The sequence below is a fragment of the Penicillium odoratum genome (assembly GCF_028828045.1).
Source record: "Penicillium odoratum strain IBT 22623 chromosome Unknown utg000004l_segment0_segment0, whole genome shotgun sequence".
NCBI lineage: Eukaryota > Fungi > Ascomycota > Eurotiomycetes > Eurotiales > Aspergillaceae > Penicillium > Penicillium odoratum.
The window spans coordinates 984,079-1,011,374 of record NW_026643146.1 but is presented as its reverse complement, the minus strand read 5'-3'; the positions used below and the strand labels follow the sequence as shown (position 1 = coordinate 1,011,374).

General features: G+C 48.9%; 13 protein-coding genes across 13 annotated transcripts; 5 read left to right on the top strand and 8 right to left on the bottom strand.

The window, feature by feature from the left end:
• Window positions 1–404: 404 nt before the first annotated feature.
• Window positions 405–1,334, bottom strand: N7520_004637 (copper chaperone CCS1; the record flags this gene model as incomplete). The annotated part of the gene is made up of 4 exons (XM_057138571.1): window positions 405–922; window positions 984–1,118; window positions 1,187–1,259; window positions 1,317–1,334. The coding sequence occupies 4 exons, from the start codon at window positions 1,332–1,334 to the stop codon at window positions 405–407; spliced, it is 744 nt and encodes a 247-aa protein (XP_056996778.1).
• A 279-nt stretch (window positions 1,335–1,613) lies between these two features.
• On the top strand, window positions 1,614–3,077 carry N7520_004636 (uncharacterized protein; the record flags this gene model as incomplete). Its single annotated transcript, XM_057138570.1, has 2 exons — window positions 1,614–2,173; window positions 2,219–3,077. 2 exons carry the CDS (start codon window positions 1,614–1,616, stop codon window positions 3,075–3,077), a joined length of 1,419 nt encoding a protein of 472 aa, XP_056996777.1.
• A 214-nt stretch (window positions 3,078–3,291) lies between these two features.
• N7520_004635 (uncharacterized protein) lies at window positions 3,292–5,701 on the bottom strand (the record flags this gene model as incomplete). Its single annotated transcript, XM_057138569.1, has 4 exons — window positions 3,292–3,951; window positions 4,000–4,323; window positions 4,368–5,454; window positions 5,589–5,701. 4 exons carry the CDS (start codon window positions 5,699–5,701, stop codon window positions 3,292–3,294), a joined length of 2,184 nt encoding a protein of 727 aa, XP_056996776.1.
• A 509-nt stretch (window positions 5,702–6,210) lies between these two features.
• N7520_004634 (uncharacterized protein) lies at window positions 6,211–7,291 on the top strand (the record flags this gene model as incomplete). The annotated part of the gene is made up of 4 exons (XM_057138568.1): window positions 6,211–6,277; window positions 6,345–6,484; window positions 6,566–6,961; window positions 7,019–7,291. The coding sequence occupies 4 exons, from the start codon at window positions 6,211–6,213 to the stop codon at window positions 7,289–7,291; spliced, it is 876 nt and encodes a 291-aa protein (XP_056996775.1).
• Window positions 7,292–9,629: 2,338 nt separating this feature from the next.
• N7520_004633 (uncharacterized protein) lies at window positions 9,630–10,099 on the bottom strand (the record flags this gene model as incomplete). Its single annotated transcript, XM_057138567.1, has 2 exons — window positions 9,630–9,851; window positions 9,899–10,099. 2 exons carry the CDS (start codon window positions 10,097–10,099, stop codon window positions 9,630–9,632), a joined length of 423 nt encoding a protein of 140 aa, XP_056996774.1.
• A 2,021-nt stretch (window positions 10,100–12,120) lies between these two features.
• N7520_004632 (aromatic alcohol reductase) lies at window positions 12,121–13,288 on the bottom strand (the record flags this gene model as incomplete). The annotated part of the gene is made up of 4 exons (XM_057138566.1): window positions 12,121–12,375; window positions 12,469–12,798; window positions 12,868–13,152; window positions 13,205–13,288. 4 exons carry the CDS (start codon window positions 13,286–13,288, stop codon window positions 12,121–12,123), a joined length of 954 nt encoding a protein of 317 aa, XP_056996773.1.
• A 372-nt stretch (window positions 13,289–13,660) lies between these two features.
• N7520_004631 (class I SAM-dependent methyltransferase) lies at window positions 13,661–15,326 on the top strand (the record flags this gene model as incomplete). Its single annotated transcript, XM_057138565.1, has 4 exons — window positions 13,661–13,807; window positions 13,865–14,122; window positions 14,173–14,374; window positions 14,434–15,326. 4 exons carry the CDS (start codon window positions 13,661–13,663, stop codon window positions 15,324–15,326), a joined length of 1,500 nt encoding a protein of 499 aa, XP_056996772.1.
• Window positions 15,327–15,782: 456 nt separating this feature from the next.
• N7520_004630 (thioesterase-like superfamily-domain-containing protein) lies at window positions 15,783–17,033 on the bottom strand (the record flags this gene model as incomplete). Its single annotated transcript, XM_057138564.1, has 3 exons — window positions 15,783–16,572; window positions 16,625–16,871; window positions 16,925–17,033. 3 exons carry the CDS (start codon window positions 17,031–17,033, stop codon window positions 15,783–15,785), a joined length of 1,146 nt encoding a protein of 381 aa, XP_056996771.1.
• A 1,137-nt stretch (window positions 17,034–18,170) lies between these two features.
• N7520_004629 (phosphatase YCH1) lies at window positions 18,171–18,649 on the bottom strand (the record flags this gene model as incomplete). Its single annotated transcript, XM_057138563.1, has 2 exons — window positions 18,171–18,481; window positions 18,535–18,649. 2 exons carry the CDS (start codon window positions 18,647–18,649, stop codon window positions 18,171–18,173), a joined length of 426 nt encoding a protein of 141 aa, XP_056996770.1.
• A 166-nt stretch (window positions 18,650–18,815) lies between these two features.
• N7520_004628 (mitochondrial 37S ribosomal protein bS21m) lies at window positions 18,816–19,592 on the top strand (the record flags this gene model as incomplete). Its single annotated transcript, XM_057138562.1, has 1 exon — window positions 18,816–19,592. The coding sequence occupies one exon, from the start codon at window positions 18,816–18,818 to the stop codon at window positions 19,590–19,592; it is 777 nt and encodes a 258-aa protein (XP_056996769.1).
• Window positions 19,593–19,901: 309 nt separating this feature from the next.
• Window positions 19,902–20,942, bottom strand: N7520_004627 (uncharacterized protein; the record flags this gene model as incomplete). Its single annotated transcript, XM_057138561.1, has 1 exon — window positions 19,902–20,942. One exon carries the CDS (start codon window positions 20,940–20,942, stop codon window positions 19,902–19,904), a length of 1,041 nt encoding a protein of 346 aa, XP_056996768.1.
• Window positions 20,943–21,512: 570 nt separating this feature from the next.
• On the bottom strand, window positions 21,513–23,238 carry N7520_004626 (glucose-6-phosphate isomerase; the record flags this gene model as incomplete). The annotated part of the gene is made up of 2 exons (XM_057138560.1): window positions 21,513–22,674; window positions 22,739–23,238. The coding sequence occupies 2 exons, from the start codon at window positions 23,236–23,238 to the stop codon at window positions 21,513–21,515; spliced, it is 1,662 nt and encodes a 553-aa protein (XP_056996767.1).
• Window positions 23,239–24,397: 1,159 nt separating this feature from the next.
• Window positions 24,398–26,902, top strand: N7520_004625 (uncharacterized protein; the record flags this gene model as incomplete). Its single annotated transcript, XM_057138559.1, has 5 exons — window positions 24,398–24,416; window positions 24,491–24,556; window positions 24,610–25,199; window positions 25,250–26,752; window positions 26,810–26,902. 5 exons carry the CDS (start codon window positions 24,398–24,400, stop codon window positions 26,900–26,902), a joined length of 2,271 nt encoding a protein of 756 aa, XP_056996766.1.
• Between the last annotated feature and the right edge of the window lie 394 nt (window positions 26,903–27,296).

Genomic DNA, 27,296 nt, shown 5'->3' with positions numbered 1-27,296 from the left:
GGGCTACTGACGATAATTCAATAATCATGTAATTTGAAATATGTAGGGCCCGGATACAGTGGAGAACTGAAGACAAACTAAGACATTTGAATGTCTCAAAATAGAATAAGCGTACTAGATTCCAGAAGTATCTTTTAGCCTCTTTAGGCTCAAGTACAGGTAAAATATTTCTGCTTATCGCCAAGGTTGAATCTCGCTACACAGACTAGCCTTAAAGTCGCTAGATCAGATTGTTCCAGAATTCCAACTGAACTAAACCATAATCTATACTTTTGTCCTTGGCATTGTTCAGTGTTTCTCGCCATGGATATATCCAATTTCCTGTCGTAAATCATCAACGACACCTGGGCACATAATACCCTAGCTTACTAGCTCGGCTTAGATATAAATAACTCTCGAGGTCCTCAGGCCATACCCTGACCAACCTGTTCCTGTCTTTCCTGCCAGACATTCTTCCCAGAGCACGAACACACCATCTTATCATTATCCCACACACCCGCACTACGCGCAATAACACCAACAATCGTATTCTCATCCTCCCTGCGGAATGGCCCCTCCTTGGTCGACGACACAACCATACTCCGTCCAATCAATTCCCAAATAGCTACGGGCCGGTCCAGGAAAACATTTCCACGGCCCTTCTCATCCACGTTCACGGAGCCAAAGATGCCCCGAGACTCCTTCTCCGGCTCTGAGCCTAGCACCTTAGTCTTCAAGGAATCCCAGATGCCGCCTGTCGACGCCGCACCCTGAGAGATATCACCGGCTTCTCGGATGGTGGTCCAGTACTTGCCTGGAGCGATACCATTGATGGTCAGGTCGACTAAGGTTATGTTTGGAGAGACCTGGACCATGCGAGCCAGGCCGCGGATCTTATTGGAGACTTTGTTGGAGTGTGTTTCGAGGATGCAGACGGCGGAACCTGATAACTGGTGTTAGTCCGTCGACTATAGATAGTATTTATGGCGGGTATCGGTACGTACTGTTCGTTGTGCCACTGCCCCGCAGGATCGCATCGCGACCTGTGTCCTGAATCGCGTTGACGATGGAACTCGGGGGCGCAGTGCCTTCAATGAAGACAACTTGGTCCTTAAGATTCGCCTCGACCTTCTGGATGCCTGAATTATAACGCTGTGAGATTGTGCTGAAGAGTAGATGGCGCATTGAAAAGAGGGGCGGATCGTACCATCAAGTTTGTACAGGGAGGTGGAGATATCTTTCACGCAGCCTTCACAGGTCATAGGGACCGAAAAGGTCGTCTATTGAACAGATTAGAACGTCTGCTATCTGTGATCATGGTATCCGAGCAAACCGACCTGGAAGGGTTCAATCATGGCGGGGAAGTAGATCGGATGGCGAACCAATTTTAGAGGTATAAGCAATAAAGGTAGACAAAATGTTAGTCAATACCAGGCCTCCAGGCTGTTAGTGACAAGCAACGTCTCCGAAGCGAGCGTATGAAAAGAAAGTGTTGCGGAACCAGGAACTAAGCGGGGGACAAATTGGATTTGAAATCGGAGCTGTTCTTCGGCCCGTCCAACCTTCCCCAGAGAAACGTCATTCCGCCATTTCGCCCAAAATTCTCTCCAATCCCACCGCGCATATCACAGACAATGTCTGCCTCCAAGTCGCGATGGGCAGACGAAGACCCCGAAACTGAAGCTATTATCGCGCAGCAAAAACGCGAAAAGGAGGAGAAGCGACGCGCGAAGGCCGAGAAACTGCGCCAGCAGGAGGAAGCCAATAAGGCTCGCACTTCGACACAGGCGGCCGACAGTGCCCAATCACTCAATGGGGACTTAGGACCTCCGACCAAGCGAAGGAGACTTTCAAATGACGCCGATGCGACCCATGGAAATGCTGAAATCGCCGAGAGTGATGAGCAGAAGGAACAAGCGAGCTTGTTGAGGTTCCCAGTGCGGGAATGGGGAACTTGTCGGCATGTGGATAATTTCGAGCGGTTGAATCACATCGAAGAGGGCTCTTATGGGTGGGTTTCGAGAGCAAAGGATATCACAACAGGGGAGGTGGTCGCGCTGAAGAAATTGAAGATCCAGAACTCGCCGGACGGGTTTCCTGTGACCGGGCTACGGGAGATTCAAACACTTCTGGAAGCGCGACATCAGAATGTGGTCTATTTAAGAGAGGTCGTCATGGGTAACCAGATGGACGAGTGAGTTTTATTTTGTCAGTCACTGGGCACAAGCTAACCTATCAGCGTATACTTGGTTATGGATTTCCTCGAACACGACCTCAAGACCCTCCTTGACGATATGCGTGAACCGTTCCTCCCGTCAGAAATCAAAACTCTCCTTCTGCAGGTAGTGGGTGGTCTTGAGTTCTTGCACGCCCAATGGATCATGCACCGCGACCTAAAGACATCCAACCTCCTCATGAATAACCGCGGCGAGATCAAAATTGCTGACTTCGGCATGGCGCGCTACTACGGCGACCCTCCACCTAAACTGACACAACTCGTCGTGACACTCTGGTACCGATCCCCAGAACTACTTCTCGGCGCAGAAAAGTACGGCACCGAGATCGACATGTGGAGCATTGGCTGCATCTTCGGTGAACTACTCACCAAAGAACCTCTTCTCCAAGGCAAGAATGAAGTGGACCAAGTCTCCAAGATCTTTGAATTGACAGGCCCTCCAAACTCGCAAATCTGGCCTGGCTTCCGGTCTCTGCCTAATGCCAAATCTTTACGTCTGCCACCGTCAACTTCCGCGTTCGGGGGCATTCCTTTACTGCCTCGCTCGCGGTTCCCATATTTGACTAATGCGGGCTTGAATCTGTTGTCGGAGTTGTTAGCGCTTAATCCGGCTTCGCGTCCGACGGCTCGGCAGTGCCTTGCTCATCCTTATTTCAGAGAGGATCCTCGTCCTAAACCGAAGGAAATGTTTCCGACTTTCCCTTCGAAGGCGGGGATGGAGAAGCGCAGGCGTCATCATACACCCGAGGCTCCTAAGCATGGCGAGGTAGCTCCAGAATTGGATTTTGCTGGGGTGTTTGGTGGTGCCCCGGGAGGAGATACTGGAGAGACTGGTGCTGGGTTTACTCTTCGCCTGGGTTAAGTAGAGAATATACAAGTATAAAGTGTTGAATCAACTGATAAAGTATGAATTTCAAACGTCTCGATCAAAGAGCCACATTGCTCTGATATCATATCGAGACCTAAAGATACATGACTAGCAATGAAAGACAAAAGCACATATGCTTGCAAAACCGGCCCAGGCCCATCATCTAAACTTCAAGTATGCCAGTGCTGGTGTACCTCACCCACTTCACTTAATGCATATCTCCAGGATAGAACTCATCAGTAGTATCACTTTCCTCGCTCATCACCACTTCACGCATCGTACTGGAAGATCGTTGTGGTACGAATGGCATCCTGGTCTCATTGTTCTGGTGATTTCTAGGATAAGATTCATCAGTAGTATCACTCTCCCCGCTCATCACCACATCGCGCACCGTACTGTGAGAGGATCGGGGCAGTATGAATGGCATCTTGGTCTCACGGCTCTGATAATATCCGTTTGATGGAATGCGATCAAGACCAGACCCACTGTGAACTGCTCTGCCTCTCATTTGCAGTCCTGATTGCACTGGCTGGTCACCTCGGTCAGGGTATAGGCTGCTTGTCTTGCCATCCGCATACCAAAACTCATTCCTTCCGAAGGAATTCGGGAAAAGCACTTCCTCGTCGATCGGGGAGCTCAGTGGGGAGAACATGTTGGTGGAAGTCGATGTGGGCGATCTAAATTCTGGCGATGTGGCGCTTCCTTGCATGTAGAGATATCCCGGGACTGACTGAGCTGCGTTTCGGAATCGGTTTTCTGAGGCATCATAGCTCCAGAAGCGACCATAGGATTGGTTGTTCTCAAATGGCTGGTTCATTTCTTCATTCACTGGGTATATCTCATCTCGACTTGTGTTGAGTCTTGATTCCTATCATTTTGTTAATATAGTGCTGTAAACACTAACAGATGCACTCACATTTCTCCTCATAGAAATGTGCAATCCAAATGAATTGCGGCGTTCTTCAAGCTCGGCGGTCGTCACTGACTCTGGCTGTGGGATCCTGCAATCTAATTCAAACAAATCGTCTCCAGTAGACGGTCCTGAAACTGCCTCCGATGGTGTCAACCCCTCCGTTAAACCATGACGGCCATCCATCAGATCTGATTCCGAAAGACTGCGCTCTCTCTGGTGGCCGTGATTGTTCTCGTCGTAAAAACTGGTGTACTCGTATCTCGGTGGGGTGTTAAATAGAAAGTTCACTGTGGGCATGGTCAAATGTGAAGGGAGGGTCGTCGGTGCCTGTTCTCTATTAGTGGCTTTTCCCTAATTCTGCGCCAACTCACCACATTCTCATCACTTCTGCTTCTATTTCTGTCCTCTACCCACTGCTCCAACAACTCCTGGTATAAACCAGGAAATGCGAATGGGATATCTGCAGAGCTGTGCCCCAAGCTTGAAGCAGAATCGGAACATGTACCAACTGCAGGGCTCGGTGGTCCTTGGTCGTACAATAACAGCCGCTCCTGGGTCCCAAATGCTTCAGATTGTATCAAACTTATCCTTCGCCTGTGAGAAGCGTTCGAACTGAGGGTGCTCAACACACCAGAAGAACGTCGCATAAATGAGCTTCTTCTATTCTCCAACATTCGTCTATTCCACGACCGAAAGCCGTGGCTCTCTTCATCGGATTCTGTCTCTTCGTGGGATATGGAAAGATTACCACTGTTAGGTGCTCCTCCCTCTGGCTGCAAACCGGCTTTCTGTTCCGGTAAATATATAGGCTGAGAGTCATCGACAATTCTCAAATCCCTCTCTTCAGCGGAGCCTGCTGAAGTAGATTCGACTGTTTCCCAATCTGTCGATGATCCTGAATGAACATGAACTGATGTAATCTCCTGTGTCATAATGCCCGTCTCTATGTCGTTCTTGCTGGCCACCTCGACAGGAGAGTTTTGGGAATCAAATGCATCGTCACAACTTGATCGGTATGCAGGCGGGTGAAACGCTATACTCCCATGCGAAAACACGGCATCTGCGTCATTCGATTCCCAAGCTGGTCTCTCTCGAGCTTCTGGTGCTGATGCAATGTTGGCCAGTGGGTGAAATGCGGCAGCCCTCATCAAGACATCGATGCTGGGCTCATCCTCGGCCGTGGGCCATGGCACATTTGTTCGATAAAGGGCAACCCCAAAGCCCAAATCCTCCTGTGTGCTAGCAGTCGATACTTCTTGATGGTGAACTGGTGTACAGCCCACACTGCTACTCGTACGGGGACGTCGAAAGCCTGCCCTAAGTGCCAGCAAGCCAGATCGAGCTTTGTGAAGAGACCGGCGATGGAGATCCTGAACCCAGTGAGATTGCTTCTGGGAGTCTGAAGATGAGGTTTGACTGTCGTTGCGACGCCATGATATAGTTGCCGAAGGATTGTGCCTAGGATCTAGTGGGTTAAACACTGGATAATGTCCTCTTTCCGCACAAGTCGGTGGACGATCGGGTGTATCTATAATACTGCAATCTTTCAGTATATGCTCCTGTTGTGGGATGTGGCCAGTCTCGAGCCTTACCTGTGTCTTCTTGAAGGAGACATGAATGCAAAGGGTAAAGAGAATGTTGAACGGCGCTCAGCTCGTGAGCCTGGCGATCTAGAGCCGGACTGGACCGTTTTGCCTGGATCCATATCCAATTGGATCCTATTGTGAAATTACCGCAAATTCAAATCAGGGAGCACGATGATCCTACAAGTTCGAAACTTAAGATAGCTTGAAGCAACAACTCAAAACCCCTCGATTCAGGCCGTCGAGGCCGTCGACGACAATTTAGGAAGGAACGTTCCTCACACCACAACTCTCAATATTCGCGTTCGTTATCCATGTTCTGCATCAATGAAGATAAGTATCGGTTAATTAATGTGAAGATCTGTTAAATCTACGCCGATATCGTCAAAAATATCCACAAAATTCCAGGTTTTTGTATGCGCCGTGATTCATACTAAGCTGACGGTTCTATTGTTCGGCTGAGGTGGAGACCTTGCCGCCGATTCCTGGAGCTCTTTTCTCCTCTCCGATTCAGCTTCAATCTTTTCACCCCTCCCAATCCTCAACGCTTCTTTCATTTGATTTTCTTTCTCTATCCTTTATTCTATTTCATCCTACTTCATCTTACTTCACATTTGTGTTCCATCTCATCATGGCGAAGAAGCAGGATAAGAAGGAGGACAAGAAGCCGGTCTCATTCGATGAGATCATTCAGTCTGGTAATATATTCACCATCCCACTTGATACTCTTGCTGTAAGCAATCTAACTGGGCTTTCACTATGTAGATCGCGAGAAGAAGAAGAAACAGGAACTTGCAAACTCGATTCTGGGAAAGAAGCGCAATGAGCGTCGCGCGAGTGCTCCAGCCGCAGGGGTTCAAAAAACTGCCAAACCGGCTAGCCTAGCCAGCCGCATCGGACCTAAGGTCAGAACAAACAACATTTAGCATTGGTTGTCACTAGCGATCTAAAGAAACTTCCATCTGATTTGTTCTATATCTGTTTAGCGCGCCGCATCCACTGCCAATTTGCGCGGCAACCAGCCCAAGCCCAAGCCGGCCGCCGCGACCCGCCCCTCCGCACAAGCAAAGAGACCCATTCAAAGCAACCGCGACAAAAATGCCGGCCGAATTCTTGCCGCCGTCGATCGCCGCACTCAGGCGACAGTCAGCGGTCCCAAGGGTGGATTGTCCATCAAGGGCGCATCTGGCCCTTTCATCGTAGTCGGCAGCAACTTTGCGCCGGGTACTACTGCGGCCGATATCCAGTCTGCCTTGGAGTCAACCACCGGCCCTATGATCAGCTGCCGTGTCATTGATCACCACCCCACTGTCACCGCCGAGTTTGTCTTCGAGAACAAATTCAATGCGGAGAGTCTCGTTGCCAATTTCCACAACCAGCGGGTATGGGACACTGAGAACAAAAACAACCTAGATTCAAGTGCTAATCTAATACTGTAGGCCGATGGACGTATTCTCTCTATGGTTCTTAAGCCCACCGGATCTGCAATCAACAACAATGTTTACAGCAACTCGCGGGCCCAGGCCGATCGTGAGCGCCAGAACCGCCGGGATAAACGCCGGGCCGAACCCGCCATGAAGGATGGTCACTACGAATGGGATGAGGACGTTAAGCCCTCGTACCAAAACAAATCCGGACACCTCGGTGACACTATGATGATTGATTCGCCCCAGCCCCGACGCAACAATAACCAGAATCGCCAGCGCCGCTAAATGCGGTCCTGCGTAAGGAATGACGAACTCTAGCATTCCCGAAATCTGGGTTCTGTTGTCAATGGAACTGCTTCTGTACCTGCTCTTCATCTTTAGCCTTCCTGTGTACCAAATACCTATCATGACATGTATGAATATCTCTTCGTTTAGTCAATACCACTTTTTGAATTCGAGCAGATACATCATTCCCTTGAGTCTTCCTATACTAGATCTCATGTCTGGCAATATCTCGTTATTTTTGGAGATGCTCACCATGTGCATCAAAGATCTCAACATTTTGACGATACTACAAGCAGCAGCAATGCTTCAAAATATATTCGTTCAACTTCAATTATTGAAGGCATGAGGAGAGCAAGCGCTATACATCATTATACCGAAATTTTCTTCTATAGTAAGCGGCAGGCGTGTGTGAAGTCCTTCGACTTTGCCATATACTTTGTATGCGCTACTCGAACTTGAACACGTTATCTCTTACCCTATGGTACCTACCTCAGTATCTACTTCAGACCTACCCTTTAAACTATGGTATACTACAACAGTATATCAAACTCATCCATAGATATAAAAGTGTGTAGTTTGGCTGACAATTCAAGCTCGTCGGCCGCTGAGGTTGTCTAGCCCAACTCCTCTAGTGCATACCCTGCTTTTGCTGAAACCTCTCATACTTTGACCCGAACAATGGGAGACATTCTTTTACCGGATGCGAGTATAACCGATCTTATCTAAAGCAGTGTATCTAATGCCGAGCTTCAAAACATCGAGGATATGTGTGCCAGATGTTACGTGTTCTGAATTCATCCCCAATGGGCCCTTCCTGATGACATATATAGACTTCTGGGGCAACGCGTCAGCCGAATTTCTGGATAAACAGAATGTCACCCTTTCGTTGTAGGGCGTGAGTATCCGATATACCCACCACCCGTTGCGCTTCTCGATGGAAGAGATCCTTAAAGCTGAGGGTGGTACTAGAACTCGACTTGCACGCTGGAGGTGCTGATCAAAGATCTGGCTTTCAACCATCAAGTCATCTTCTTCATATTCACGATAGGGTATGACATGTTTTCCCCCCTTCGAAATTTGGGGGAAACGACGGAAGGTTGGGTGATAGACCAAGACCTCTTCATCAAATGGACATACGCCGATAGTTACATACAATCAGCGTCCAACGGACGTCCATTGTCTCTTCCTTTCGCCGTAAGTACCACAAGATACTTTTTATAGAGCGCTGCCACCTTATTCTACCTACCGAACAAAGATCTAACCCATTGGAATATTCCATGGACTTCCCCTAGCAGATCTTGTCGTCGGTCTTGGAATAGCTGGGAGAGAACCACAAAAATGCCGATTTTCTGGCATTTTTATTCATCACCTAATATTCGTTTCTTCTAAGTAGTCTTTGCTACTATTCGCATAATTTTCTTAACAGAATATAGAGCCATAGGATTTGCTCCTCTTCCTCTCCATATCATCTCCCATATACTTTTCCTCGTTCTCTGGGTTTTTTATGCCTCGATTGATCAGCCTGATCATTAAAGCCATGCTTCTCGTTAAGCGCTTCCAATGCCACACTTAAACCTTCGAGAAACGTTTTCTTTGCCATATGCCACTTGATATACCCTGGATCACTGGTGATCAGAGTGAACCACCCCTCGACTAACTCCGCTTGTGGGAAATGCGCTGCTTCCGGGGCGGCCATAAGAACCTCATACGCAGCTGCGTCCTATGTTTGTATTAGCCATGGAAATGCAGATAGACCCGATGCACTTACTGCAAGACGCTCGAATCGCTGTCACCGTGAGATTTTGTGCTCCCTGTGGTGGCGGGACTTAACCGAAAGGAAGGCCTTGTTGAAGCCTTGCATACCCATTGTCCCGGTAAGCTACGTGCGGTTTGGGGTTTCTTAACCTGTATCCACGCTTCTGCAGTGTCCAAATTGCGTAATTGCTTTTCCATGACTTTCATGGCAAATCCTGATCATTCAAAGAATAATAAGACATGATCGATGATGTTGTATCTCTTGGGAGCTAGAGATAACACTCCAGGGGTGTTTAATGAGCTTCTCGGTCTTACTTTTCTTATTCTGGGTGCATCTCTTCCGATTTGACATGAAACTGAAAGGCGTCGTGTGAAAAACATGAACATACCATGGGGAAGACATGAAAATGATGTGGGAGAGGGATGAATGAACAAAAGGGACAAGAAGAGGAGAACGTGCTCTCATAGTTTGCCCAGATTGATATTAACTTTAGCTTTACTTTGATTATCTCGAGAAAATGCTTTGATCAGACTCTATTGAATTGAATTGAGGTCTTCTACGACCTAGCAGAAGAGGTTCTACCTAAAGGAGCCCCAAGGCACCTCCCTCGGAGTCATTGGCAATCTGCAAACGTGCCACGCCGATTAGAGCAGCCAAGTCGGCGTGGAACTTGGTCTTCGCCGTTTTCCACTCGTCGTATCCCGCGTCACCAGGTGCAAGAGAAAGCCAACCCTCTTGCAACTCCTCCTGTGGCAAGTGTGCCGCTTCACGGGTGGCCACAAAATCCCCATACGCAGCCGCACCCTATATTTTATTAGTCATGGACATGTAGACAGGCTCAGTGCACTCACCGGACGGCGCTCGAAGCGTTCCCGTCCAGAGATGTTGTGTTCCCTGCGGTGGCGGTTCTCGACAGAAAGGAAAACCCTGGCGAGCTCCTTGATGAGCTTCGCCACTTCAATGCGGAATTGGATTGGCATCGGGTTTTCACTGTTGTAATATTGCGAGACCAAACGTAGCCGGAGCACGAACTCCATGGCATTCCCGAGCATTGCTGATGAAGTCTTTGTATTATCAGCAAGGGTCTCTTACGAATCAGTTCAAACACGTACTGTCTGGCAGACTGAGCCTCGATGTTCCGGACGCTGACATTCGATGCACCTCTCTTTGATCATGTCATGGTGACATTGGATGATAAATTCTTCGCCATCATGCGGGTCAAAAGCGCTGAGTGCTCTGCGGAAACATGGCAAACACCAGAGAAGAACAGATAAAATGCATGAAGCTCCTGTCATTATGACAAATGAATACTGAGAAGGTGGTTTGGGACAAAGGAAGATGAGCCTTGTTGGTCGGATGAAAGAGGTGTGGAGATGAATAGATGGATGAGAGAATGGGAGAAAGAAAGAGTTCGTTCCTAAAACTCACAACAATAGTCCTAAATGCTTTCATTAGCTTGATTGAATGAGTCCCCCTCGTGCGACGGCTTGTTGACGACCTCAGGCCGTTAAAAGGGTGTGATGGCTTGTCGACGACCTCAGGCCAACGCTAATAATAGCCCGTTTGCGTTAAGTCCATGAACGTTCCTACTAGGTTGATACTATGCTAGCGATGCATTCACAGTTGTGACAGAGTATATGGCATTAATGAGTTAATTATCTGGATCTTTGTTCATGTGGATGATAAGATTTCTAGGTAAGAGTCGGGAACAACGGAGTTGGTAGTATACCACGATAGAGTTTCGGTTATCTCTCGGATCTACCCGCTGTGGGACCGTCCAGGTTATCAGATCGTGCTCGGATCAATACAAATATTGTACCACTGAGATTTTCCCCATCTCTCTCCTCATCTGTCGATCCTAGGACTTGATATGTGCAAATCTCCCCTCCTCTCCAGACTAGATACCTAGGATGCGGCAGCCAAAAAAGTCCTGGCTACTTCTTATTGGAGTTCAACTATACATGAGCGTGGCCGAGAGCTAAGTGAAGCGTGTAAGATAGTAAACCTGGGTTTTGAATTCACCATGCGAGTAGCTAGACATTTTGCCATTACAGAATAGCGAGTGAGTCAATGTCCGAGGCCATTTGGATTCTCTTTCTATCCGAAAAAACCCCCACTCCTACTCGTGAGATCTTAATTCGTAGTGACGATGCCTACTTTAATCTATGATCGGAATTTTCCTAAGTATGTCTACACTCCTACGTCACGCCTCTACCTTGTTCTTAGCTTCATCTCTAGCATCACCTGTGCCTTAGGTTCCCACACAATTCGTGATAAATTTTGAATTGCAATTCAACATTCTATGGACACCGATTCTTTCCCAGCCTTTTGGACGCCACGTGGATCAAGCACTTCCTTTTTTCTTTCTCTTTCTTACTACTCTCCCACCTCACAAGAGTATCCACTGGGCAACGAAATTTTGGCTCTTCCATATCAAGTCCAAAACAGACCTCGGATAAGCTTGATGGCTCATGCCGGGACCAGATCGCATGAAGCCAAGCTAATGAGTCTGAGAAATGGATATGCTATGTGGCGACAGGATGCTAAGTGAATACTATTACAAAAGGTATTATGCCTGAGATTTTAGGTGTGTATTTAGATCACGCTGCTTTCCAGGGAGTATTTTAGCTTTTCGGTCCAAAGTGGCAGAGTCTATAAGAAAAAGCTTACTATCAGCTCTTGTCAGGTTCGAGGAATAAAAAATCCCAAGTAACATCGAGTCAACCTTACTCTCGCTGTCTTTAACATCATTGGCATTTTGTTTAGATTTACTAAATTTTCCAAGGTTGTGCGCGACGGTGAAGGACTCGCATCGATGTTTAAGCTCCTAACAGTGGATGACATGGAGGTCTCGATCTTCGGTAAGATATTTACGATAGACCCCAGGCTTCAATTCATCATGGAGATCTGTGGTAATTGGGAACATTTTAGTGTACAGAGAAGAGCGAGCCTCGGTAGCAAAAAGGCTTAGGAAATTTAATATACGTGTGCATCAGAAGAATAAAAAAGATAGAGAACACCACAATAATCATCTGTTCTTCAGGTTCATATTGCTATCTTGTTCCCTAATTATCTAGTAAGCGTAAGGGTTTACTCCCTTTCCATCAAGCACCTCGGTCAAAAAATCTCCAAAGGTGATCGGCTTGAAATCCGGGTAAAGTTCTCGGGCATTGAGGTACCCAAGAGAATGCGCACTCTCCTGAGTGTTATCACATCTCACGTACTTGCTGTACTGGTATTGTGAAATGTAAAGCATGAAGAGGTGATTCATAGCTTTGGGATCTTCTGCGTGTGCCTTTTTGGCCATTTGCACAGCAATTTGAATATCCTGTGCAGTCATCTTCATAATCTCTCGTTAGCTGTCTTGGGCATCATTGTAGTAGGATTCCCCTTGGGGGCTTTATAGATTGTCTGTACATACGGTCTTTCTTTCGATCTTTTCGCCGGAACGCTCCTCCATCATACTGAAAATTTGGTTTTCAGATAGAACGTCGCCGTATGTGTACACATATTGGTTTAAAGTTCGGTCGTCCGTGACGATACGAGCCACAAATCGTCCAATATCACGAAGGTCTGTAAGCAAGTTTGGTGCTTCGCCATCGTTGTGGATGGTGACGTTGGGTTTGATGGGGCTTGCATAGTCAACCCGGCCGGACGGTAAGGTTGGGTACGAGATTTGATACCAGTAGCCAACGTCAATGACTGTAAAAGGCAGAGAAAGCTGCTTCAAGTGCTGATAGACTTCTTCCTTCTTCACAAAGTAGACCCATTAGTCTATGACAGCGGCAGAGCAACCAGATACGGAAATATTGGATCTTACATCGTCGCGGATTTTCATCACATCTCCGGGCGGGCACACAGTTGTGAAGCCACAAGGAATGAACCTTTTGACACCTGCTTCCTTGGCGGCTGTGGCAAGATTTATTTGCGCCAGCTGTGAGCTGGCATCAATGGCGCTGATTACCAGATCAAACCCAGAAAGCAAAGAGACTAGGTTCTCAAATGGCCCGTCAAGATCTCCAAGGCGGATCGGGAGACCTCTATCAGCCAGCTCTTTGACTGCGGGCTTGTCTGCAGAGGAGGGTCTAACAAATAGTTCTATCGACTATAGTATTTGTCAGATTGGTAAAAATGTCTCATAACAAGACAGTACATACAAAATTTCCATATTCAATAAGACCATCCAGAATTGAGCTACCGGTGTGTCCAGTTGCACCAAGAAGTAGGACCTTTTGCGGCATTTTTCTTATATTCCGAAAGATCTGGTCTCAGGAGGCAAGGACCGATTGCAAAAAATGAGAGTGAAAGCAACAGATGAGAGCATTTGAGGTGAAGGAGACGGGGATAGTACGGAATTAATGCTTACATGTAGACCGGCTCGGATACAACAACGGTCCGAGATGCACAATCCGTTATCGATAAGATAAAGTCATGTGACAGCTTCAGAGCCACGAAATCGGGATAACCAACTGGGAGAAACAAAATTACAGCAAGCTGTCGTCGGTGCCTCATTTCCTCCAATTCTAGTCGAGTTTGTTGAAACCAGCAGCTCTGAATTTTGAATTACTCTCTACGCCAATTCGGCTTGAAAGCCAACCGGGATCGTGCCAAACATGAACACGGCTCGGCGCGCAGCGTCGCATACGCTTCGGAGATCTCGCAACTCCGTATTCTTTACAAGCTCGCGACGATGTAATTCAACATTCGAGACCAGGCAATGGTCGACGCCTCTTGCCAAATCATTGGCCCATGCGATGAAGGTGTGTCTACCCCAAGCTCCGCATAGCCTTGCCGCCCTAACGATGATAAACATCCAGGTTACAGGTCCGATTCCAATCGCAGCATTTATGCGCCAGGTCTTGACCTCCCCAGAAGACGGATACTACACATCACGACCCGACGTTTTCGGAAAACATGGTGACTTTGTCACATCTCCCGAGATTTCTCAGGTGTTTGGCGAACTGGTTGGCATTTGGACAATTGCTGAATGGATGTCGCAAGGCCGAAAGAAGAGCGGCGTTCAGTTGATGGAGGTTGGACCGGGTAAAGGAACCTTGATGGATGATATGTTGCGGGTGAGTAGTTGGAATGTCAGTATCTACTTTCGGTTTGACTGACTTGTTAGACATTCCGGAATTTCAAAAGCTTCACTTCAAGCGTCGAGGCAATTTACTTGGTGGAGGCGAGTGCTACACTGAGGGGGGTACAAAAAAAGCTTTTGTGTGGTGAAGCTGCCATGGAGGAGACAGACATTGGACATCGGAGCACTTGCAAATACTTTGACGTGCCCGTCATCTGGGTGGAAGACATCCGTCTTCTACCGCATGGTGAGTGTAGTACTCAAATCCAAAGTTCTACAATACTGACGAAATATTCCACTTCTTAGAGGAAGGCAAGACACCCTTCATCTTTGCACATGAGTTCTTTGACGCACTTCCAATCCATGCATTTGAGTCGGTTCCTCCTTCTCCCGAAAATGAGCTCCCAGAACAAAAGGAGATCATGACCCCCACCGGGCCTCAGAAGCTTCACCAACCTCTCAAAGTCAAGAATACTTCTCAATGGCGCGAGTTACTCGTTACCTTGAACCCAAAAGCTGTGGAGGAAAACATCGAAGGGGAGCCCGAGTTCCGGTTAACCAAAGCGAAGGCCTCCACACCGACATCTCTTGTGATTCCCGAGATCTCTGAACGCTACCGCGTACTCAAGTCAAAGCCCGGCTCGACTATTGAAGTCAGTCCTGAAAGTAGGATTTACGCTGCTGATTTCGCCCGTCGCATCGGCGGAGATGCCGCATCTGCACCGTCAGCAACAAGGCAGACCGTCGACCCCAGTGTAACGCAGAAAAAGACACCATCTGGTGCAGCTTTGATCATGGATTACGGCACCATGTCGACTATTCCTATTAACTCGCTACGTGGAATCCAGCACCATAAAATTGTCCCTGCACTTTCGTTCCCCGGTCAGGTGGATGTAAGTGCTGATGTTGACTTCACTGCACTGGCTGAGGCTGCCATTGAGGGTAGCGACGGCGTCGAGGTCCATGGTCCTATTGAGCAGGGCGATTTCCTGAATGCAATGGGCATTACAGAGCGCATGGAGCAACTCATTCGCAAAGCTGGAAATGATGAGCATAAGAAGATATTGGAGACTGGATGGAAGCGCTTAGTCGAGAAGAGTGGTGGCTCGATGGGCCAGATCTACAAGGTCATGGCCATTGTGCCGGAGAATGACGGGAAGAGACGCCCTATTGGGTTTGGAGGAGGCCTTCAGATGTAAATCATATCTGATGAGATATGTAATAACTGGACCTGTGAACTATGCCATCTGGCTGTTTAGCGCCCAATACGACGTTCTGTAAGTTCCGCTGGTATGAAACCTCGCCGCGCCCTGTCCATTCCATCTTGGGTTCTTCTCGTTCTGGAAGTCGAAAGAGATTTGGCAAGGTCTGGTGGCAGTACTGATACTGGCTTGAAGAGTCGAGATCGATTCGCAGCATCCGAGTCCCTTGAGGAGGCAGAATAAGTTTTTGCTGAGGCTGCGATTGAGAAGCTCGCCAAATCGCTCGCTTCAATGCAGGATGGAGCATTCGTTGATCACCACAAGCCTTTTCTGGCACATGGTGTTGACTCTCTACTCGATATTGAGCTTCGGAGCTGGATATTCAAAGCGTTCAACTCCAATGTGGCGGTCTTTGAGACGCAAGACTCCTCGACACTGGGAACACTCAGCAAGTTAGTTGCGGGAAGAAGCACCATTAAGCACGATAAATGGTCTATCATAGAGTATTATATTATCAGTTTGATTACATATTGCGCCTTTTCTACTCTTTTCCTGTTTCTGGGCTGAGGGGATGATCTGTGCCACATGTTGACTAATGGCAATCAAGTTCATGTTCTCATCACAAAGAAGGATTTCCAGGTCCATCCTTCCACTTATAATATTTTTAGCCTCAGTGCGCAAGTAGAGCCGTCGGACACCTTGAGGTGGGAGGTTTCTCTTGATCTCTGTCGACATACTCAATGTCACGTTAACACTCTGGGTGATAGGCTTCATTGAGCCATCCAGCTCCAATTCCCTCCAATTCGGCTTTCCCTCTGCACGAGCCTTCATTTGAGCCTCTGCGAATTTGAGAGTAGCAGCAATATTGCCCATCAGTAATCGGTCTTCTTGTGGGAAGAAATTCTCTTGAACAGGAAAATTAATGTCTATTGCAAATTGTATCATCTCTGTCGTCCATCGTGCTTTGTCTTGTCCTTTCTGGGCCACACAGGACCCTTTTGGGAGGCAATCCCAACCGGGTAAGATCCATTGCTCTGTGAACTTTATCTGAGGCCAAGATTTTGGTATGAAAGTTCTCACGTAGGAGTGGGCATGCCGAAATCCATTTCGATGGAATGCTGTTTGGTATGATGTCCATTCGGGATCATTGTCCATTTCGAGCATCCGCAGATCCACGGGGCGGGTAGCAGTCAACTGCCAGCCTGTCTGGAGGCTAATGCCTGGGAGCTTGAAGTTAGTGAGCCTAAATCACATCAGTAACTACGCATCAATAGGCAGCTTGGTGGATAACCTACCAAATAACTGCAGACGCAGCGACTTTCTCGAATTGGAATGTTTCAACATGTAAGGTGGACCATGCTTTACCCAGGCTCATTTCACGCAGTTGCATTTCCACTGGTTTGTTCTCAATGATCGGACGGTAGAATCGAACCAATGATGTTCGCACATCTGTTTGGGACCGTAGTAGTAGATTCTCATGCTTCGAAGCATAATTGATGGCATCTTTCGTCATCAAGCAGGCGATATAGCCCCCACAGCTGACTGGGTTCAGTTTTAGTCATGTTGCCGGGTAATCCAACAAAGTATATTCGCACCTGCCCCGAATGAAATATCCGTTGAAAGCACGAGAACAAATCCCTTGCTGGAAGGAGAGAGTTCCATTCCCAATGCAGTCGACAAGCTCGTTGGTAACGTGTCTGCCATTGTTTATTGAATTTCAAAAGCTAGCGTATGCTTGAGACTTGGTTGGTATTGAAGAGGGGAAGGGGCTGTTCTCTTCGGGGAAAACCCCTCAAGTGCTCTACTAAAATTTGGCCCCAGTACTCCGTACAGGTTATGTCACATACTGTGGACCAGTCAAATCACTTTTCACGCGACTATTCCAAGGTTTTCATGTGGAGCTAAATTGATTTGTCTACTTCTTTGTCTTTAACCCATTGGTATCAAAGGTTGGAGGCTGAAACATACATGTGCAGCACAAAGTACTCCGTACGAGGATCTCACGAACCGAATCAAACGCTTGGTGGATTCTAACATGATAATCATGCCAGATATAGTCTGTCTTAGTCTTGATTGTCAGTTAGGACTGAACCCCGGAACTCTCAGTGCACTCAGTCTATTGTATCAAAGATCTGAGATATCGGTTCGATTACTGTCAGGTCAATCAATCCCAATTCACTCCCGAGTACAAAAGCATTACCCCTGGTGTGCACACCAATATCGAGATCATCACGCTGCTCTTCAATGTGGTGGGTGAATTACTAATACTCCCAGCAGACAAAGAAAACTTCTAGACAATTGGCTATATATCAAGCCGAAATAAGGTCATTTATTGGTCAACATAGGAGAGACTTTCCTCGAGTGGACAGGTGATGTTCTGAGGAGTTCATTGCATCGCGTTTCAGCGGCCCTGGGAGAGCAGGCGCTGGTCAACCGTAAAGTGTGGCGTAATTGGTGCGTCCAAAGAACAATGCCTCTATGTAGAGATTGAATGGGGAAGCAATTCCACCAGTAGAGGAGAGTGAGGATGAGATCCGCTCAGTCAATGAATGGGCTGCATGGCGTACAGAACAGATCATGCTTGGTCAACTTAAGCCATAGACCAGTGATGGAAAATTGTTGGCCAAGGTTTAAAGAAGCCTTGAAATTGTGACACTGTCTAGCAGGTCTTTGCTACGAAAAGAAAAATATATAGATTAAGTCTCGGAGGGTGCTTAAGTACACATCATGTATCAGATTTATGTATTGCCATCAAGCCTTGGGGTATCTCTCTTCTAGTCATATCTCATCAAGGGCGAGGTCAAGAAATGCCAACAGGCCAGCATATCCAAGAAGGTAAATCTAGTAATCCTGCCAGATATCTTCCACATAGGACTCTGTCAGGGTCTCATCCTTGCCATACTTGTCCTGCCACTCCAGAAAGCCGCCCACGAGAACACAAATTTGTTGTTTCTGACTCTCTTCTGTGCCAAGGGCGCTCTCACGCTCACGTGCATAACGCAGAGCAGCGGAGGGGCCACGCTGCTGGCTAAGTGCGCAGTGAAAGACGACCTTCTCGGTATCCTTAAGAGTTCGTACAAGCTCCGGCATGCGGACATCAAGAGAGGAACTGGGGACCCAAGTTGATGAGCGGATGTGACCGCCGACGTGGTCTAAGAAGGTCAATATGCAAATCCGGTGATTTCGATCATTCAAAATGACATACCTGAATCACGGACGTCGATGATTGCTAGCTTGGCGGGGCCGGGCCCGGCTTGAAGGAGCGCGGCTAGGGCATCCCGATCAATGCGCGGCAGAGTCGCGATATTGAGAGAAGACATTTCGATACTGAGCGACGGAATGTAGAGAAAGGGATAATTTTTTAACGGTAGTCTAATAGTCCAAATGTCCAATAACCAACGTGGTTGGAGTGAGTCGAGTCAGATCGAATTCATCGGGATTCACGTGACCTCGAATTTGGTCGGATTTTCTTTTGAACTACGCTAAATGTTGTCGCGACTTCCAGCCATTTCAACCTCCACTCTCCCACCCAGAGCACCACCCAAACCTGCCAATCGAACCAATTCGTTCAATCCAGGCGCTCTGCTATCCACAAAAATGGAATTTCGCGCCCTGGCCCGCGGCCTCCGTGCCCGACCAACCCCATGGCTCCTTAACACGCCTCGCATCCAGCACCCCAACTTCCTCACCACACTCCGCTACAACTCCTCAAGCTCCTCTCCACAAGCGCCAACAATCCCCCCAAGTACACAAGCCATCACCAAGGAATCCTCCCCATCCGCACAACCTACACCCACACCTGAGGCCCAGATCGAGACTACCAAAACCGCTGCCTCGGACTTCGACGATATCCTCAACAAGCTTGAGCTGGGTCCCCGTCCCGCTGATGGAACACAGCGTACCTCAATCCGCAACAACCGCATCGCCGACACAATCTCCGGCACGATGTTCCCGTCGCCATCCCGCGACGGTGTTGCCGGGCAATTGGCGAGCCGGAAGACGGAGCTGAAGCTCGGACCTACGCTTGGTCGACAGATTCATGTTGAGCCTGAACGGGGTGTGGATCTTCCGGCTGCTATTCGGATGCTGGAGATGACCTGCTCTGCGAATAAGATTAAGCAGCAGTCTATTGAGCAGAAGTTCCATGTGCGGAAGGGTATGAAGCGCAAGGAGTTGCGACGGACGAGGTGGCGGAAGCTGTTCAAGTTTTCATTTAATGAGACTGTTAAGAAGATTCAGCGGATGCAGGCTCAGGGATGGTAGGAGTGTTTCTGGTCTGTATCTTGTATATACTGAGACTGGATTGGATTGGACTGGGCATGGGCTTGACTTGATCTAGCGTGATATCAGGCTAAAATTGGGGGTTTGTTTCTCCCTTTGTGTTTTAACATGTACAACTACCTGCGGAATTATCTTTCATTTTGTTTTACTTGCATAGACATGGAATGCAGTTGATATTTATCAGACTTAAGACTCTTATCCTCATAACACTTTTCGGCCTCTTTTGATACACACTATACAAGAGTCTATAGATACCACTAATGTTCACAATCCGTCAATATGAATAACAAATCAATCCCTCTTCCCAGTAGGAAATCCTCCATATCCTCCATACCCAGCACCATTGCCGTTGCCATTTGCGCCACCAGTAGCAGAAGCAGAGTATCCTCCATAACCGTGAATGCGTCCACCATTGCCGAAAGTCACACTAGAACCCACACCCCGAGTAGAAGACGCTCCCAAAATACCCTCCCCCTTCCAACCAGCTCTCCTCCTAAAGCTCTGTCCATTCCGCTCCCAGTAAAGACCAATCAAAGCACCCACTGAACCCGCCATAATAATGAAGAAAAGGCGGGAGAGTAACGAGCTAGACCCCGAGCGCCGCGAAGCAGTAGTACCACTGACACCCAAGAAGGACTCCGTCTTAGATCGCTCCGGCCACCCAATGCCAGCACCGCCCTCCAACCAAGCAACATGGAAAGAAAACGTCAGCGGCTCGCCGCGTATCACCTTTGTCCCGTGACCCAGAGTCCAGGGTTCGCGCGCCGCCTGCGAAACAGCGACTGCTTCCTCGTCCTCATCTAGCTTGACGTTCTTAACAGCAGCCTCAAACTCGGGAGTTGAGTATGCTGTTCCTGCGATCACGTAGCCCGGTTGCCCGCTCTGTGTTCCTGAAGAACCCTCGGGTTGCGCCGCTGCATCTGAGGGGATGTCGTGCATGAGCATGTTCATATCGGACCAGATGTGGAGGTGGCTAAGCTGGAGTGTACCCTGCAGGGCGATTGTGAGAGGTGTGAATGGGGGACCATTCTCGCTTAGTGCGGTAAAGGCGTCTGTCTCGCCGGACTCGGGGGTGGAGTCTGTTTTGTCGAGTCTGTTGGGGGAGGAGAGCGGGGATGTAGGGACGCGACAGGTCATTGGGACGTCGGAGTGTACGTAAAATTCGAAGAGGTGGTAGAGCGTGTCTGAGAGGACGGGAATAGTGCAGTTGATTGTTTCTGAGATGCCATAGCGAATGGATAGTGGGCGGGAGGTCTCGTTGCAGGTTACGAATGGGATGTATTGGAGTTTGCCCAAGCTATCTGTGATCTGGTTTTTGTTAGTTGGCGCCATTGTTTGTCAGGGTCAGGCGCATACATGTTCTCCTTCCCTGTTGACACGTCCGATTAGTATAGATGCGGTAGAGATTGGATGAAAAGGGAGAACATACAATGTTCGATTCAGACAGGATACTGGGACTTCATCGCCAATTCTGTATCCATCCCCGCTATTGCTGGTTCCCGCGACTGCTCCAGTAGACCATAGCGCTGTCGCAAGGGATAGTGCCACGGTGGTTGGAAACCGGGTCAATGAGCGTAGAGGATGCATTTCTGTAATTTTCATGCCTGCGTCAAGAGTAGTCACCCCAACGGCGAGTTGGTGGAATGGGGAATCGGCGCGGAGGAGACACGGAGATGTTCAGCCACAAATTGCGGAGCCAGCCTGTCCATATCAGCGCTATCTAGATCAGTGATCCACCCCTGAATTAACAGGGTCATAAATCCCCCGTTTTTTCTACTTGTTTTAGTCATTAAATTTGCTAATGGAAACAAAAAAGGTATAAAATGTTCAAATTTTGAAACTAAATTAACAGGTCAGAGTTATCGTTGCTCATAATAGCCGTCTTCCACCACGGTCATCAATCTACGCCAACTTGGCCTTCGCCTTGAAAGCAGCGAGCAATCCACTGGTAGAGGCATCGTGCTCGCCAGTAGCGCCAGCAGTCTCCAGTTCCTTCTGGATGTTCTTAGCTAGGACCTTGCCCAGCTCGACACCCCACTGGTCAAAGGAGTTGATGTTCCACACAGCACCCTCAACGAAGGTGACGTGCTCGTAGTAGGTGATCAGGGCACCCAGAGTAGAGGGGGTAATCTTCTGGGCCAGGATGGAGGTGGTGGGACGGTTACCCAGGAAGGTCTTGTGGGAGACCAAGTGCTCGGGAGCACCCTCAGCGCGGACCTGATCGGGGGTCTTACCAACCATCAGGGCCTCGGACTGGGCGAGGAAGTTGGAAGCAAGCATGCGCTGGTGCTTGCCGTTCTCAACGGGGTTGTGCGACTCAGCCGCCATCAAGAAATCGGCGGGGATGAGCTTGGTGCCCTGGTGCAGCAGCTGGAAGAAGCTGTGCTGGGCGTTGGTGGCAGGCTCACCGAACAGAATCGGACCAGTAGTGTACTTAACATACTCTCCGCTACGGGTGATGGCCTTACCGTTGCTCTCCATGGAAAGCTGCTGCAGGTAGGCGGGGAAGCGGTGCAGGTACTGGTCGAAGGGGGCAACCAGGTGAGTCTGGGCACCGAAGAAGTCACTGTACCACACGCTCAGCAGACCACCGATGGCGGGGATGTTCTGCTCCAAGGGAGTCTCGCGGAAGTGCTTGTCCATGGCGTGGGCACCAGCCAAGAACTGGTGGAAGTTGTCATAGCCGATGTACAGAGCCACGGAGAGGCCAATGGCGCTCCACACGGAGTAACGACCACCGACCCATGACTCGAAGCCGAACATGTTCTTGCTGTCAATGCCAAACTTGGTAACCTCAGCCTCGTTGGTCGAGAGGGCGACAAAGTGCTTAGCGATGGCCGACTCGTCCTTGGCCGTCTCGAGGAACCAAGTCTTAGCAGAGTTAGCGTTCTGGCAGGTCTCGGCGGTGGTGAATGTCTTGGAAGCGATCAAGAAAAGGGTGGTCTCGGGGTCGGAGTGCTTGAGAGCCTCGGCGATGTGGGTGCCATCGATGTTGGAGACGAAGTGAAGCTTGAGGTCCGGGTGGCCGTACGGCTTAAGAGCCTCAGTAACCATGACGGGGCCGCTAGCAGAGAAAACATCAGCCGCTGTTCAATTTGGGCATTCTCGAGAAAGTGGCGCAAACTTACAGGTCGGAACCGCCAATACCAATGTTGATGATGGTGTTAATCTTCTTGCCGGTGTAACCCTTCCACTCGCCACTGCGCACCTGCTCTGAGAACTCCTTCATGTGCTCAAGCACGCTGTTGACTTCCTCAACAACGCTCTTGCCATCGACCTGCATGGGCTGGTTGGAGGTGTTGCGCAGGGCAGCGTGGTAGACAGCACGGTCCTCGGTGAAGTTAATGTGCTCACCGGCGAACATAGCATCACGCAGCTGCTCAACACCAGCCTGCTTGGCGAGCTTCACCAGCAAAGCAAGAGTCTCCTCGGTGAGGAAGTTCTTGGAGAAGTCGAACAAAATACCCGAGTTGTCCACGGTATTGGCAAAGGTATGGCTAAACTTCTCGAAGCGCTTGGGATCCTTCTCGAAATACTCCTTCAGGACAATATTGCGTCCCAGAGTACTGTGGTGCTCCTGGAGCTCTTTCCAGGCACTAAGCTCCGAAGCTTGTGAGAATTCCGCCATGTTGAACGATGATGACGCTGTTTTGGTTCCCGAGTTAGTGCGGGGCAATTGGGGATGACGGAGGGATTCCTAGAGGAATTGTAAAAGACTTACAGGGTAGGCAAGAGATATAGAAGGGGATATTAAGAAGAAAATAAGTTGTACGGAAGCGCGGATCGAGTTATAGGAGAAAAGAGTTGAGTCCGGCGCGCTGGGGTCCGGTGGAGGGGTGCCGTGGGGCAAGCATCATCATTGCCGCATTCAGGTTTGGTCTGGAGCGGGTTTGTTGTCTAATCAAGATTTCCGTCAATTGCCGTTCCTCCGATGTTTCCAATGTTATTTCAGGTATATTGTTCCGAGTTTAGATGTATATCTAAGTATAGTGACATATACCTTTTTATTGCTCTACTTTACATTAAACTATAACGCATATAATGTACCGTGTACTACCGGTGGACCCATGATGTACAGAGGTACCCATACTTGTAAATGGAATACGAAGCCATAAGCTATGATACAATTGATCTTCACATAAGCTGAGGCAATCTTAATGAAAGGATGAATTTCAAGCCTATTATAACTTATTAACCTCGGGTTATACTGACCCTTAGAAGTCTATGGAATTTAACCGGCCGGTGAGAGTTATGGGGAGAATACGTCGGGTGTTTACCGTCCGATATTCAGCATTACTCTACCAATCAAAGCCGCCAAGTGCTTACAGTATTATCCGTATATCCCGGATGGATTTAAACATTAATATGAGCCTTAGAGATACTTTAGATATTTGAAATCCATACTCAAGCTGACTTGAGATTTGATGGGAAATTTTATACAAACATATATCATATACATGCATGTACATCTGGTCAACCATAATGATTATCGTATCGCTCAATACCGAAACTTATATGGATATATTTGTATTTTTCAATGCCGAGATCTATCCATATCAGAATTGATTTTTTGAAGCTAATAATGTAATATAGAATTAACCATAACCTTCAACGTTGGAACATTGAATCTGTTTTACTCCAATCGCCAAGATCAGCGCACGGACCCACATGGCAACCGCAACTTTCTTCCTTCAGTTCTACTGAACAGCAACATCATCGAGCAGCAGCTCATTCTTCAATTGAAAATTATTCCAAATCCACTTGGCGGCAACGTGCGCATACCCGCCATGTACAACCCTTACCAGCGTGAGCAATTCCATCAGTCGCGAAATTAATGCGAAGTTCCTACGCGCAAATACTGACTTGACTTTCAGCTCCAGGTGCTTATGGTCACCCCCAGGAATATGGCGCATATCCCGGTGCGCCTGGTGCACCTCCAGGCATGGGTAAATCATTGATATCTCCTTGACTGTTTCGAATAATCGCTAACAACATCCAGCTCCTCCTCCAGGGATGGCAGCACCAGGTACAGCTCCTCCTGCGAACATGCAACAGGCGAACAATCAGCAGCCTGGTCGCCCCGGAGGGTTCCCAGCTAACTTCCAACCACCGCCGAATATGCCAAACATCAACTTCTCCGCCCCAGTGATCCGCCTGGGCACTTCAGGCCCCGCCAAGCCTGCCGGGCCAGAGATGGGCCGTGAGCGTGGACCAGAGGGCCCCCGACGTGCTGGTCTCGGTTCCTCTAGTGAAGGGCAACGTCACCATGGCCGCGATGCGATGATGCTCCCCCAGCCGCCTACCCGTGATGAGATTGTGCGAACACTTTTCGTGGGTGGAATTACGGAAGGTGCTGGTGGTGATGATGGCATTGAGCGCATTCTGCAGTCGGCAGGCCGCCTCCGACGATGGATTCGTGCGACCGATGCTGATGAGAAGCCCTGCCGGTTCGGATTTGCCGAGTTTGACGACCCGGAGAGTCTGGAGACAGCGGTCGAGGTTCTTAAGGAGATTGAGATCCCTGTTAAGCGACAGATGCCTCGCGCTGAGGGTGAAGAGGAGAAGGAAGTGGAAAAGAGCACACTACTTGTAAGAGCCTCATTTCCCACTATAGTATGCATTACTGACTTTATCTATAGGTTGTGGTGGACGAGAGCACAACTAAATACTTGGAGCAGTTCAAAGATAGCCGAGGCGATCGAGACCCCGTAGAGATCAACGCACGCTTTGAGGCAGCCCGTAGCGATCTAAAGAGCGTTCTTAAAGACCTCTTCCACCCGAAAAACCCTACTAAGAAAGAGGATGCCTCCGCATTGGACCGGGAAGGTGACACTGAGATGCAAGACGGCGACGCATCAAAGGACGGGGAAGTAGTCACCATCCCAATCACCATCGAGGACGAATTGGCCGATATACCCCCAGAGATGCGTGCGAATGTGGCCAAGGAGATCGCTGCATTCCGCGAGCGGAGTAACCGTCGTGATATTGAACGTCTGAAGCGTGAAGAGGAGATTGAGTCTATGGAACGTGCTCGCAATGCAGGATCACGCTACAGCCGTCTTGCTTCTCCTCTTGCATCCGCTCCTAGTGGTCCAGCCGGTGGTGCGAACGGCATTCCTCTGGGTCCCCGTGATCGTGGCATGCCCAATGCACCGGCTGGCCCTAAGGGATTCGGTGTCCAAATTCCAAAGGACTACCAGAAAGGCGTGTCTTTTGTCAATGGTACCAACGGACAGGCTTATGGGAGTCGCGAAGACGAAGACTCGGACGCGAGTGACGAGGAGCTTGAACGCCGCCGCCAGGCTAAGCGAGAAGCAGATCAAGAAAAGCAGTTCCTGGACCAAGAGCGCCGGTGGCTCAACCGAGAGCGAAGCCGAACGGCCGCTCTGGAGCGTGAAAAGAAGCGCGACAAAGATGATGATGGCAAGCTGCAGGCTGCTCACGATGAAATGGATGAGCGGATGAAGGAGTGGAATGATGATATCGAGGCCAGCCGCAAGACCTCTGAATACTACGCTGACCATGGTGCCTGGCTCCGAAGCCGCGCCATATTCCGTGCTCGCGAAGCCAGCTTGGATGATGCTGATCGTGCAGCCGAGGAGCGTGAGCGTGCACAGTCCGCCAAGAAGCAGGAACAGGCTCGTGGCGCTGCCGACGATTTCCTCGCCCGCCAGGCTCAGGAGCTGGAGACCCGTATCGAGGAACCGCGAGAGCCTCAGCGCTTCAAGTTGTCTCTCGGAGCTGCGGCCCAAAAGGCCCAAGCTGCAACTACTCGTCGCACTGCCGCCGAAGTTGAAGGGTTGCTGGAAGATGAGGAAGAGCCTGCCACCACCACCCGCCGCCCTCTCATCCCGATCAAATTTGACACCGCTGCCGAGGCTGCTGGTCTTTCAGATGAGGAGCGAGCACAGGCGGCGCGTCAACTTGCTGCAGAAATCCCCACCGACAAGGAGGGACTGTGGAAGTGGGCGATCAAGTGGGAGTTTGTGGACGAAGCCGTTCTCAGCGATCAGATCAAGCCCTTCGTGGAGAAAAAGATTGTCGAATACCTGGGTGTACAGGAGCAAATGCTGGTAGATGTTGTGGAGGGTCATGTGCGCCAGAAGGGTTCTCCTCAGGAACTCGTGGATCAGCTCGCCGAGGTAAGTTTCCCATGTGGTCCTTTCTCTCAAGACAATATGCTAATATGACTGTTATAGGCTTTGGACGAAGAAGCCGAAGTGCTAGTTCGCAAGCTATGGCGTATGCTTATTTTCTTCTCGGAGAGCGAGAAGCGTGGTTTGTCGGCATAGTAACATGCCGCAATTTCCTCTCTACGAAGCTGGAAAAACTATTTACCAAGCAGAATGAGACATGCATATTCCATAAATATTCCCATCTTCAAAATACGCTTGTACTAAGTTTGCAAACTGCAAACTGCAACATGCGTCGCTGGTCAATTCGATGTTATGGTGACTTAACCTTCATCAATTCATATCATATGTATTTTTCTTGTATAAGCAAGATTTAACATCTACCATATGTAGATCCTAGTACGTGTATATCACTCTAGTCTTCGGCCATAGCCATTGCCAAGGCGGCATCATTCTTTTAGTGAATCTAGGCTATTTAGAGCAACATCAACCCCAGAAAAGCCGGAGGTACTCCGATAGACCCTCCTGGACGCTGATTGGTGGAGAAACCCAA